This window comes from Camelus bactrianus, chromosome 26, assembly GCF_048773025.1.
Source record: "Camelus bactrianus isolate YW-2024 breed Bactrian camel chromosome 26, ASM4877302v1, whole genome shotgun sequence".
NCBI lineage: Eukaryota > Metazoa > Chordata > Mammalia > Artiodactyla > Camelidae > Camelus > Camelus bactrianus.
This window is the reverse complement of record NC_133564.1, coordinates 20,352,083-20,366,465: the sequence shown is the minus strand read 5'-3', so window position 1 is coordinate 20,366,465 and position 14,383 is coordinate 20,352,083. Positions and strand designations below refer to the sequence as shown.

Sequence of the window (14,383 nt, the reverse complement as noted above, 5' to 3'; positions counted from 1 at the left end):
ACTGTCTTAGAGGGGTGCTACCTATGATCGGGGACGCACCCAGCAAAGCAGAGGTGAATGGTCAAGTTAGCGGAGAGGCGCCCGGACATCCGCGCACCCGAGGTCCGGGCTCGGCTCCGCCGACCTGGCTGTCGCCTGCGGTGTTGGGTTCTCGCGCAGTCAGGTGTCGCCGTGGGCGGGCGCAGTTATTTATGACTGCGGGGTTGGCTGGGAATGCGGGGCCGAGGAGCAGCTGGTGACGCCCGCTCCTCCCCAGGCTCTCCGCAGCCCGAGACCCCCGGTCCCCCTAGCTGAAGGCCGCCCGGAGGAGGACCCCAGGCCGCGCAGTTGTAGGGGTCGCTCTCGGACAGCAGAGAACCTCCGCGCGCCGACTTCTCGCGAGGTTTCGGGCCCCCTCCACCCCCTCGCCCGCCCCCTTTTAGCTCCCGTGCGGGCAGCTCCCGCTATGGCTGCGCTGAGGAGGCTTCTGTGGCCGCCGCCTCGGCTCCCGCCTTCGTCCTCGCCTCACCATCCCTTCCCTGGGCCGTGGGGGCGGCCTGCAGGGGTGGCCCTGGGCCCCCCCGGCCGGCCCTTCTCCTGCCGGGAGGAGGAGGAGGGGGCTGTGGCTGAGGCGGCTTGGAGGCGGCGGCGGCGCTGGGGGGAGCTGAGCATCGCGGCCGCGGCCGGCGGGGGTCTGGTCGGCCTCGTGTGCTACCAGCTGTATGGGGACCCCAGGGCCGACTCCGCGCGGCCGCCGGCCCCCGGGCGCCCCTCCGAGAGCGCAGCCGCGGAGCCGGAGGACCTGCTCCGCAGCCGAGGGCTGCTTCCCATCCCGGTCGCGGCTGCTAAGGAGACGGTATGTGCGTGAACGCCTGCGCGCGCCGGGCCGGCCCGCAGGTGACGCCCGAGGGTAGGCCGCCAGGTGTTAACACCTGAGCGCGGGGAGGGACGGTGTGACCTCCTGCGGGGTGCGCTTGAGACTGTGGGCCACGGTGACGCTGGACACTGGAGATTGTCGTAGTGTGAGCTCTGCGGCCGCAGGTGGAGACAACCTGTGAGTGAGAACAAACAAAATCTTCTAGGCCAGGCAGCCGCGGGTCTGTTCACCCAGGTGTTGGGAAGACGTAGATGATGCTTCACGTGCCTTGATGCGTCACATCAGGACCTTAAGGGTAGCTGCAGCCACCACGTGACCAAAACCCAAACCCAAGGCAAAATAAAACAAAACCTGACCCAGAAGAAGGCAAGGGCATGGCAGGCAGAAAGTGGAGGGCTGCTTACGTGAGAGGAAGGACTCCCAGGCTGGGTCAAGCAACAGCAGGTGATCCAGGGGATCCAGTGCAGTAGGAGTGAACTGAAGGAGTGAGTGGTCTAAGGTCTTAAAACCCACTATATTGTTGCATGGGAGTTTATTAGTCCCAAGAGAGGAAATGCCAAATACGTGTAGCCTCACCATAGGTCAGGAGGAATGAATGAAGATGTCACCAGACTGGAAAAGAAAAAAGAAATGTATTCAAAACGAGTATGTTCCCTCCCTCCCCCCTGCTAAAGGCAGATACTCTTAAGTTGGGACAGTAGTGAGAACATGGATAGGACAGCAAAAGTAGGAAACTGAAAGAAGCGAACTCCTACAGAGGAACTTCAGAAGAAACTGTATAAGTATCATTATGTAGCTGATAACATAAAGCTGAGTGTAAGGCAAGAATGAGTAAAAGGGCACAATGTTTTTGTCTTATCAGTATATTTAATAAATGATCATGTATGACTAGGAGATTCACCTAGGGAAATTTTTCTTGCACGACCAGAAGAGTGTAAAGGAGTTAGAGGACAATAATTTAGAAAAGAAGCAGCTATTCTGTTTTTAACTTTAATGAAATTTGTATACCCTTTATTCTTTGCCCAGATAGGCAGCGGTGATCTGATGTAAGTGCATGAGTTCTTTTGGTGGAGATTGTGATGAATTTAGGACAGGGAATCTATTTTATGGACCTTCTAGCGGCAAATCATAAATACATAGAACAAAATATTTTAATACAATTGAGTGCTTAAAATATTAGCAAATATCCTCAACCTTCATCCCTCAACCCTCACACACATAGACACATTAAGCTTGTGTCCTGATTGAACAAGTCAGAACTGTTAATCAACCTTAGGTATCTGGGAACAGATTAGGCAGATAGGGAATATTCAAATGGTATTATCTTTTTTATGTTTTTAAAATGAATTTTAAAGTTGGGAGACAGTATCATGCAGTTTTTAAAAGACCAACACTTAGAAAGCTAGGACTCTGGATCTGTCACTTCCTAGTTGTATCATTGCTTAATCTCTTAATGCCTGTTTCCTCATCTGTAAAATGAGTTAATAGTGTCTGCCTCATAGACCTAGGAGAGTTAGAACGGCACCCCTAACATGTAGTGAGTGTTCAGTAAATGTGTTTTATTTTTATTTTATTCACTTGTTTACTTATTTATTGTCTGTGTTATATACTCTTGGACTATTGCTTATTGTTTATAAAAATTCCTGTATATTGTTTTAGAAGTCTAATAATACTAAAGTCATGTCTTACCCTTGCCAAGTCTCCAGTTGTACATTATTCCTTTTGTATTTCACCTTTTCCCCCTTCTGAAAACTTTTATAATCTTCTTTTGGTTCTTTTGAAAATTTTACAATAATGAGCTTTGGTATAGGCATTTTTTTCATTTAGTGTGCTATATACTTACAGGTCCTTTCAATATGGAAATTCATGTCTGAAAGTTCTCTATACTTTTCTTGTATTATTTCTTGGACAGTTTCCTCTTCTTTGTTTTGTTGTTTTTTTTTTTTTTTCTGGAATCTGTATAAGTTTGAAGTTACACTTCCTGACAGATCTTAGTCTAAATCAAATTCTAATCTTTTCAAAATTCCAACTTTTAAATCTGCGTGTTTTTATGAGGTATACTTGTTATCTTCCAGCCTTCCTATTAAATATTTTATTTCAGCTATCCTAATTTTTTAATTCAAAGAACTATTTTGTGTTCTCTGATGTTCATGTGTTATAGCATTCTATTTTGTTTTATGGGTGCTAAATTTCTCTTTTTATTGTAAGGATATTAATAATGGGGTTTTTTTAAATTGTCTTCTACTCCATGCATTGTGTTATTTCTTCCAGATTTTTTTTTTATTTTAATTATTCCTGTTTGATTTTCTAAGTTTTCATTTTCATATTGGAGGTTTTCCTCACCTATCTGTGGTTGTTGCTTTTCCATATTTGAGAGCCAGTCAGAAGTTCTTTGTACATGAGCACGCCTTTTCGTGTGGTGATCTGGGCTTTTCATTAGAGTAGCATTCAAATGTCAGTATTTTATGTCTTTTTCTCTGGTGTCATTGAGCTTCTTCAAAGAATAGGTGAGGTGGGAGGAGCAGGAATCTTCTGGCTTCAGGTGCAGGGGCACATATGTGTGAGAGCATGTGGGCTGGGGGAATGTCCAGTGATGTGCTTACACGTTGTTGTCTAATCCTCTCTTTTCTGCCCCACCAGTTATTCTTCCTCCACAGCTCCTTGTGTTCCCTGGGCCTTATCTTTTCTGGTGTCTGTCCCGAAATCAGCTTACTTCAATTGGGCCTCCTTCTCTACAGTCCCTAGGTAGTGCCTCTGCTCCCCTGGGTCAGTTATCACTCCTCCAGCTCTTCTTGAGCGTTTTAATCTCCTCTCCTTTTCTCTTTCTTAGTTCTTGTATGTTTACATCTTTTAAATAATTCCTTTATTGTGATTTTTATGTGGTTAGGGGAGGAAGAGGTTGAAAGAAACTTAGGAGGTCAGCCTGCCATTTATCAGAAATATTTTAAACCTGTGTTGCCATTTCATTTTTTATGCTTATTTGATTTCCCTGAAGTGGTAGAAGTGATTCCTTTTGATGTTTAAAACTATAGCTAACAACCTTTGATTTATGCAGCCTCTTTTAAGCAACATTTCATGCTGAACATAAACCTAGCATATAAATTAACCTGTATGTGTGATGAGAATAATATAACTCTTGGGAGTGAACAGCAGTAACCTGCAGACATACAGTTCTGTTACCACAGCCTTGAAGGTTTTTGTTATAAAGACATTGCCTCTGAACTTCCTCCAGAAGGCCTTCCCTGACTCTATAGATTTGTTAAAATACCGCTGCTTATCCTGTACTCCCAGATGATGACTTTTTGCAGTTAATTGTTAATTGTCTGTCTTCTCTACTTATCCTAGCCTTTTAAGGAGTGGCGTTGTGTTGGTCTTGATCATCTTTATATCTTCATTGCCTGGTATGGAGCCTAGCCCTGGTAGACAAACGATAAATATTTGTTGAATGAATAAGCCTGTGCTAAATATTTGCATGGGACGTACACGTTGAAAAGATGCAGCCACGTTCTGTGAGAATTAATAGTTTCATATTTTGTTCAGCTAAAGTAGTTATTTATAGCATTAAAATTGGGAAGACTTCAGTCAAGGTCAAAATTCCAGGCTTTGGGAGACTGAATCACGTGACACTGTATTTATTTTAATTGTGCAAGTTTGGCTTGCCAAAATTTTTCAGTGAACTTGGCCTTGAACTTTATTAATATTATAAAGAGATGCTGACAAGATTCTGTTTAGAATCCTGCAGTGTTAGTCTTAAAGTGTTATTTTTATTAGTGGAAAAAAAATCTTTGTTCTAGAGCTGCCTTTTTGTTTCAGGTCCAGAATAAAAAAAAACTATTAGATTGTTTAACATACTTTAATCCAGTATTTTATGTGTTTTATGTATTAAACAGAACACATGATCTACTTTATGATTTGTTCATCTTAAGAAGCTTTAACCCATTTAGTTTTACTCTCAAGTGGAAAAGAGAACAATACTTTTATCTCTGTATACTTCTATAATAATTACCAGTGATCATGCATTTTTAAGTTTCTTTCACTGTGTACCTTTTCCACCTCTTTCTAAGGCAGCACATTTGAGGACTTTTGAGGTTCTGTTCTTTCCAGAATATTGAAGAATTTGCCAGATGTGTAAATGTAGAAGAGTCCTAATGTTTTACTGAGTCAGGGGAGACGCACAGATGTGAAATTAAAGATACGTTAATTCTGTATAGAATAGCACTGTTGTAGAGGAAGCTTAATTAGGTGATCCCCTCTTTTGGTTTCCTGAATCACCTTATGACATTCTACCCACATCCCTTCTAGTGGCCTGATCATGTTATAGACTCACATATAACAGAGTGTAGGGGTTTTTTTCTAAGTAAATCATAGAGTAAAATTTGGATGAATTTGGAAAAACATATTTCCTCTTTCTGGTTATACCAAACCAGGAGGTAAAGAAATGAATGCACCTTTTTTCTGGGTCTCAAGGAAAGATAGGTACAACATTTTATGGATGTCCTTTTATTCAGATTGACCTTGGAAATTAGGAAATGAAATTGCCATGACCTTGAACTTAAATTAAAAAAAAAAATCTTGTCTGTAATTCTCTTCCAAAACTTAGAAATTGTCAAATAATGCACAGCAATGAGTTTGAATGAAGTTGTATAACAGTTTTTTCTTTTTCTTCTTGTAAAAGCTCCTCGTTAAAAAAAAAAAAGATTAAAAACACTGAACTGTATTTTGAATTGGAATTCAGATAAATAGTATTTGAGTTTAATGTGACTTCCTAATTAATTCTCACATATAATTCTGTTTGTGTAACTTTGATCTGGACTGTTTATAAGTACTAAGTAAAGTAAAATGTAGCTGCCCTCTTACTAAATATATAATTTACCTCTAATAATTTATGAGAAATAGGTGGCACTTTCTACCTGAAGGTTAAAGAAGACATTTGGGATCATTAAAAAATTATATTAACCCTAAATTTTTGCAGCTTCTTTGAGGGAGATTTCATTCATCCCCCACATAACACAAAAGCCTTGTATTTCCTAAGATTTTAATAAATTCTTATTTAATGACCAAATGAATGAATTCTAAACCTGGTATTTTTATTATTACAGTTCTTCAGAAATCTGTCTTTACAAAATCGTCTCATCCATGCAAATTTGTATTTGACTTTAGGAACTGGGAGATAATCTAAACACCTGAACACAAGGTAGAATAATAGATATATTACCTCATTGTGTTCTCTGTGAGGACTCGTGATTAGACATTGAATCATAACATTAATAGTAGATGTGAATTTAGTAACTAATTACAATTTTATAAGATAGCAGAGTGCATACATTATTGGTTTCCTTTCCTCTCTCACTCTAAGCGTATGAGAAGACAACAGATTCATCCTCTTTGAAGTTTTTAGTCCTTTAGTATCAAATGATTTGATGTTTTCCTTATTTTGAGATATTTGCACAAGTAAAATTATTTATCTAAATTGTTGACCACCTGGTCCCATACCAGTTTTCAGAAGTTGCTTAGTTGCTGTCAGCAGATGGCTCCTTTAACCCCTTCCCTCTCCACTTCGTTTTCTTTTAAATAACATGTGTTGTGTTATAGGCCTTAATGTGCTGGAGAGTATTATCTGGTCCTGGAAAAGTATTATAGATGACCATTTATGTTAGAGTATGTGATTCTGTCTAAATGATTAATATTTTAAAATACTTATGTGTCAGTTTCTCTCATCGTCATAGCAACAAAATCACGATTTGTGTATCATGTCCCATTTGGAAATAACACATTTCAATTCACCTATTCATTGATCCATTTATTCATTGAATACTTGAATACTTTTTTCAAGGAATATTTATTGACGTATAGTAGGTACTAAGGATTTCGTTGTGGATGAAAAAAATTCATGTCCTTTGTAGTTTATATTCTTGTAGGGGTACAGAATAATTATAAAATGGTAAAGTGATGTGATGGGGAAACTAGAATATACCATTGGATCATGCAGGAAGGACATATAACCCTGACTTGAGACCTTATATGAAGCTTCTTGGAGGAAGTAATATCTTCATTGAGACTTGAAGGATGAGTAGGAATTATTAGGTAAAGAGGGAGGTGGGGGGGATGAAGAAATATATTCTAGGTAGAGGGAAAAGCATATGTGAGAACAAGCATAGTGTGTTCCCAGGACTGAAAGGTCGCTGGATGAAAAACACTGAAAGGTCAGTGTCTTTGAGACAAGTGTGATCAGACTTTAGGCTGGAAGCAAATCAGGAGTAATAAATCTTAAGAGTAATAGGGAGGCATTGACAGATTTTTAGCTATGAAGAAGATATAATCAAATTTGCGTTTTAGGAATATCATTTCGATTGGATGGGGAAGTTGAGGGAGGAATGCAATGCTGAAAAGCAGGAGGCCAGGTAAGATGCTGTTGCTTCTTAGGTGAGAATGTTGGAGGGTATGATTCTCCATATTCTTTCATTAAAAAAATACAAGTCAAGCAGTTTTTAATGATAACATTTCTTTAGACAAGATATGGTTATGGCTTTACTAGGAAAATGGCAGTGAAACAAGTTGCTGATTTGGAGAGATTCAGGAGGTAGGATCGACAGGACTGGCAGCTGATTAGATTGTAGGGATGCGGGAGATGGGTGTCTAGGATAATATTCAAGTTTTTGTCTTGGGCAATTTGGGTGTATTGCGCAGCAATTCACTGAGACTGAGTCCTCACGAGAGAAAAAAAGGTTGGGGTGGTGGACATGGATGATGAGTTTTTAACTTGCACAGTGGAACAAGGTATCTTCGGAAGCTCAGGGGAAGTTTCTAGTTGTATATATAGGTCAGAAGCTCAGGAGAGAACTCTGTAGTATAGATATAGATTTGGGAATCATCAAGTGCTGAAAGTCATAAGAATGGATGACATTGTTCAGAATATGGAGAACAAGAGGAAAGCACTTAAGGAGAGAGCCCTGTTTAGCCTCAGTGATTTAAAAGACTGACAGAAAAAAATGGAACTCTGCACAAAGCTGCGAAGAAAGATCTAGACAGATTAAAGAAAGCCAGGAGAGTCATGGAAGCCAACAAAAGATTTGCACTTCAAATAAGAAATATCAGAATGAATGCTGCCAGAGGAGGTCAACAAAGATGAGAAATGGGATGTGTTTGATGGTTTTAGCAGTCATGAGGCCCTGGGTGGGTGATCTTGGTGAGATCCTGAAGGTGAAAATGAGATTATAGTTGGGTAAGTTGAGAGTATAGGTGAAGAAAAGCTGAGGTGGACAAGGTGAGGTAAGTGTTGACAACCTTTTTATGATTTTGGCCATGAAGAGGAGGAGAGAGGACAGTAGCTCAAGGGAGATAGAATTGGTTTTTTTTAAATGAAGACTTTTGAATATAATTTAATTCCTGAAAGAAAGAAGAGGAATGCTGAACCCAAAGGAAAGTGAGGATAATTGATTTGCTGAGGCCCAAGTTGGAGATGGGAGCTGAAAGTTAAAGCACAAGGGTAGAGTTTACTCTTAAGATTGATGCCATACCCAATGTGATTTGGAAAAGGATGGGAGGAGACAGAGAGCATACATGTCTACAGGCAAGTAGACAGAGGAGTTCCTGCCCGATGGCTTTTATTTTCTAGGTGATGTCATTTTCTGGGAGCAAAATAATAGAAATTTGTGGAGTAACCATGATAGATATTTGGGGGAGAAAAGAGGATTGAAATAGCCACTTAAAACAAAAAAAAATTAGAAAACCACAAAATCTTTTATTTGCAGTTTTAAATGTGAGTTTTTAAATGATAAAGTGAATTTTTAACGAGCTCATGAAATGTAGTTTTTCAGTGAATATTTTTGTATGGTCAGAACTTTGGCTGTTCTAATTCTTGTTTATGCTCTCTCTCTTTTTGAGATGTATAAACCCTAGTGATATGATCTAATTAGTACTTTTTTTACCCATGATGTAATATTTAACTTACATAAGAAATGCACCAACACCCTATAGATTTTATTTTATTTTATTTTGTTTAAAATTGATGGGCAAGTTTAAACTGGAGTGTATTAATGCTACTGATTTCCTACAAGTATTGGGCCAAACTTTGAATAACTTTATTTTGTATAGGGTAAACACTCCTGTTTGGAGAAAGATGTGTTTTAAAAAATTGAACAAGTTTTATTTATGGCATTATCTGGCATTAAAGAAAATGCCTAGTCATTTGTCTACTAAATAGGATTTTCTAGATATATTATTTTCTTCACTTTCCTCTTTTAGTAACCCTTTATTCCTTTATCCTCTGATGTATTGATAGATAATGTAAGCTAAGTAAAATGTGGACCCTTAGTGCTGTATCATTTAATTGACAGGCATAGGGTTTGCTCATTAAAGAGTTATTTTTCCAAATTGGAAAAGTAGAATCCATGTTTTCTGTATTTTTTCCCGTTCAGTAGCTTGCATTTTATCAATTTTAATACTTCACTCTGCCTCCATAATTTAGAATACAGGAAGTGTATATAAAGGAATTTCAAATAATTTCATTTTTTTCCTGCTTTCTAATAAGGATGATACCTATCCAGTTGATGCTGTAGTATTGACTAGGTGAGAGATCTGGATTATTCCTTTCCCTGGAAGGGATATAATGGATTATTCAAGTTGCTTGCAACAGTTCAAAGTGAATTTTCCCTAATGGACTTCATATCAGGTCAGAAAGCCTCTCATAGGTTAGGTACAATTTAAGCTAGCTCCACCCTTAAAATTGGTTCCATTCAAATAAGATCATCTAAACTTCTTCTAACCACTTTAAATGTGTTATTACTAATCTAAGATGGGATGCGACTTGTAATTCTCCATTTACATTCAGTCTTGTCCTCAGGATATTGAGAAAGATATTGAGATGTTACTGTCATCAAGCTCGGTGATGGAGTCCAAAGTCCTAATAGACAGCTTTTGGACTCAGGTTTGTGGTGAAAGGAGATCAGTGTGACCCGAACTTTACCACCTTTCTCTATTTGATCTTTGTTGTCACATGGCTTCCTCCAGACTGCTTCCTATCCAATTAAATGGGTCACATCAGGATTTTATGTTCTCCTAGTAAAGAATACAGTCTGGTAACTTTTTGGTCTAGTTCTGTGTAGCTGTGCTATCATGTATGCCTGTCATGCTCTCCTCTGATCTGCCAGCCCTGGTGTTTACATAATCATCATAAAAGTCAGGTGGGAGTGTTGATTCAAGTCTTTTATAACACAGACTTGGTCAAAGTCAAGACATCCTATTTGGGGAGTAATGTTAAAATCTATACTCCATACTTTGATTTAATACTCTGAATTTTATCAGCCAAAAGTACAAAAGTACTATTGTGAACAAAATATTTAACTATCAAAAACATCACACATATATATCACCAAATAATTAAAATCTAGAACTTATCCTAATTATTAAAGTAGTAATTTAAAATTTTTTATAAAACTGTAGGCAAGGAGGCAAATTTCTCAAGATTCCTGCCATTTGCTGGTCACTTAGTCAGATGGCGCTATCTAACTGCAACAAAGACTGAGAAATGTGACCTTATTCTGTGTGCTTTTGAGCCTAGCTAAACATCAGAATTCTCCCTCTAAAGAAAAACTAGAGAATGAGTAATAGTTATATGTCAGTCTTTGTTAGTTGTGAAGTATCTTGTGTTGAGAACATTGCTTTTAAGTGAAATGAAAATACTCAGAAGTAAATTAAGGAATGCTCATTTAATAAAATCAATGGTGTAGACTTCTGGTTCTATCTATACAGCATGCTATATAAATCTATCATAAAAATATTTTAAACATCCTTTTAAATATCATACCATACTTTAAAAAAATTAAAGAAAATTGCCAGGGGCAGAAATAAAGAAGAAACTAATAACTAGAACAGCGTGAGCTATGGCTTACATTGGGGAGCAATGAGTCTTTATTCATGGAATTCCAGGGATTTGGATTTTAATGCCTCTGTGGGGACAGGAGACAAGACCTTGGGAAGTTGGACGGAGACACCACCTTCCTGAAGCCAGAGCCCTCATCAATAGAATGGACTGGAAAAAAAATCAAAAAACCTTCAGCCCCCTCAGTACAAGTTGATGACAGGGAAACCTGAAGATGTCTGCCTGGGCACTGTAGGAAAAAGGACTCTCCTGAGAATGTGTAAAAATGGTCCCACCCTATTTCATATGGGTTTAGAGTTAGAACTTACATGACCTATGCAGAGAAAAAGCTGATGCAGCTGGCAGAAAGAAACACAGAACTTCTTTGGAGGAAAATGCTCTGAACATTCATTGGGCATATGTAATTCCTGCAGAGAAGACCTACAAGAGGATAAGCTCATAATCCAAACTACAAAGTGTATTAAATTCTGTGAAAGAGAGTCAGCAAACTGAGTGATTAGATTCCTGACAATTTAACAATAGGGTGATTTGGTTGAGTCTATAAATTAAGTATATTCAAAATGATTAAAGACATAATGAAAAATCAGTATGAAAAAGAATAGGTAGATTACAATAGAAAGTCAAATAGAACTTCTAGAAATGTAAAATATAGTCTTTGAGGTCAGATAGATTAGGCAGCATATACCTTAAAAGGCAATTAGTGATCTGGAAGGTAATTTTGAGAAACTACACAGAATGTAACACACTTTTAAAGAAATGGCAAATACTAAGGAGTGTTAAAGACGTGGAAAATAGACTGAGAGGGTCTAATTCATCAAGTAGGGGTTACAGAGGAGAACAGAGAGGATGAGAGGCAGTTTTCTAAGAGAGAAAACCTGAACAGTTCTCAGAAAGGAACAATAACATTAATCCTCAGATTCAGGAAGCATAAACAGTCCTGAGCAGGGTAAATAAGAATAAATCTATATGTAGTCAGATTGTAGTGGAACTGTAAAATTAAAGATGAAGAGAAACAGGGCCAAATTCCTACAAAGGAGTAGCAGTTGGTCTGACTGAAGACTAATCTATGGCAGTGGATAGAAAGCAGAAGACAGTAGAGTCTCTTCAGAAAGCTGAGAGAAAACAAGTGTCCCTAGATTTCTTTACCTAGGTAAGTTATTATTTAGGAATGAGGATAAAATCAGTTCGTTTTCATAAGACTGAGAGAGTTAACCAATCTTTGATCATCATTGAAGGAGCAAATATCAGGAAGAAATGAACATGAAAAAGGGTGGATTTCAAGAAGCAATGGTGAATAAAGAAATTAGTAAAAATGGGGGTAAGTCTTAAACATTGACTACATATTACAACAATAATTATTATTATTATGAAGGTGGATCTCAATATTGGACAACAATGATATGCAAGATAATAGAGCTTGATTAGACTTGAACTGTTCTATGTGGGAAAGGAAAATGAAATTAGATGCCTACCCCGTGCCATAATAATCCAAGTGGATTAGAGTCCTTAATGTAATAAGTAAGGTCTTAAGATATTTAAAGAAATGTACATGAAAATAAAATGTTGGCCCTAGGATAGGAGGATTTTCAAAACAAGATAAAAACACAATCTAGAATGGAAAATACGGCTACATTTTACTTCATTAAAAGAAAACTATCTAATAAGTACAAAGAAGTCTTGTAATGGAAGAAGATACTTACAATACATAACCTTGCAAGGAATAAGTTTTCAGAATATACGGTGATAGTCTGCAAATTAATAAGAAATTGACAGCACAATAGAAAAGTGGACAAACGGTGTGAGCAGGTAATTGAAGAAAAAGATATTCAAAAGACCAATAAACATATGAAGAGATGCTCAACATCACTAACAGTAGGGAAATAGAACCACAGTGAAGCACTGTTTCTTACCAATTAAACTGATAAAATTAAAAATAGTGATAATAAGTGTGAGCAATGGTGTGGAGCAATAAAAATTCTCACACTCTCCTGGTATGAGTACAAATCTTTGGAAAGTAGATTGACATTATTTGTTAAACTGAAGATTTACATGCCTGTCACTCAGAAACCCTGTCTAGATATAAAACCTTGAGAAACTGAAACGTGCACAAGGAGACATGGTTAACAATTCTTTTACATGTTCCTCATTCCTCCATTTCTCATCCCACAACAGCCCTTCCGAAATGATGTGTCCCTCTCTACCTGCTGCACATCCCCCCTTTGCCCAGTCTCCAGCGAATGGCCTCCGTACTTCATGGAGGAAGTGATCTATCAGAAGGAAATTTGCTCAGTTTATTACTTCCTCTCAACTAAATTTGCCTTCATTTCACCCTGTCTTCTAGTTGCGTAGTAAAGAATGAATCTTCCTGTGAGACTAGAGAAGGGAGTTTGGAGATTGCAAGTGGGTGCTCGCTTTGTGATTTTTTTTCCCTTGCAGTACCCAGTGGCCCCAGAGATGGAGCCATTTTAGCTGGTGACGTAGGGTGGTTACAGAATTTTGTCCTTGAATTTTGAAACTGAAGTCAGAGGCTTTGAGTCTAGGTTATTCGATGGGCCATCTACTTGAATGTTTTAAGTTCTCCCTGATAGATTTGGGGTGGTGAGGAAACCCATCATTTAGGGACCCAAATTGATAGTGACTCTGCCATCTTCAACAAGTGGCTTTCAAGGTTCCAGGGTGTCAACATCCCAGTTAGCCTAAAAGAGGTGGGTGGGTGGGAGAGGGGGGAACACATATGGGAAGGTTTTATGGGCCAGGCCTGGACGTGACACATGTCACTTCTGTTCACATTCCATTTCCTGAACTGAGTCACATCTAGGTACAGGTGAGACTGGGAATGGACTCTATCTGCATGCCTAAGAAGATTAATTACTTCATTAATACAATTAATATATTCCTCTACCACCTCTACAACTACTTCAAACATTATGCCCTTAGCATTTTAATTCTCATTGTAAGAACTGGTAACATCCCAAGTTTAAATAGGAATTTTAATCAAAACTGTGTGTATCACACAAAACAACATTATATGTGCAGATTTTATACTATCCTTGGGTAGTCCTCAGAAAAATCTCAGTCTGCAAAAATAAATCTGAACTGCCTTGATAAAACCTGAGGAGAATCTGCTTCTTACCTCCAGCTTTACTGTTTCCTTGTGGTAGGGGAAATTCACTGGCCTCAATCTCCATAGTCATCACCTCTTTGAACCTGATCTAGAGCCATTTTTCAGATGTGTGCTCTGTAATCTGCTGGGTATTTATGAGCTTGTTATGGTTCCTGCAAATAAAACACTCTGCAGTTCTGTCTTGAGGGCTGGTAAAGAACTTACTCTATTTCCTAGAGCATCAGTATTTTTGTCTTTCATAGGTAACTTTCTGGACGGGAATATTTCACACTTTCTGTTAGATGATGAAACTGAATCTCCAAACAATACTTTTTAAGTGTAAAACCTTCAGAGCTAATTTAAAGACTACGTATTAATTATGCCTTTTAAAATGTTTATTTCTCAAATGAGATATGGTGTGTAAAGAAGTTCAGTTCTAGTTCTCTGCCACTGTCTGTCTCTGTGACAGTAACTAAGTCCCTTAACCTTTTAGGGACATCTTTCATCTATGAAATGTCATAGGTTGGGGTCATTGATTTGAATC

At 38.6% G+C, this 14,383-nt stretch overlaps 1 protein-coding gene across 2 annotated transcripts in view; it reads left to right on the top strand.

Annotated features, from left to right (window-relative positions):
* Positions 1-205: 205 nt before the first annotated feature.
* Positions 206-14,383, top strand: part of MICU3 (mitochondrial calcium uptake family member 3) — an 81,611-nt gene continuing 67,433 nt past the window's right edge. The window contains exon 1 of one of the 2 annotated variants that reach the window (XM_074353507.1): positions 206-835. In XM_074353507.1, coding sequence (XP_074209608.1) covers positions 446-835 — 390 coding nt within the window. In that variant the 5' untranslated portion in view covers positions 206-445. The remainder of the gene's footprint in view (positions 836-14,383) is intronic. The other variant, XM_074353508.1, reaches the window with a different exon arrangement.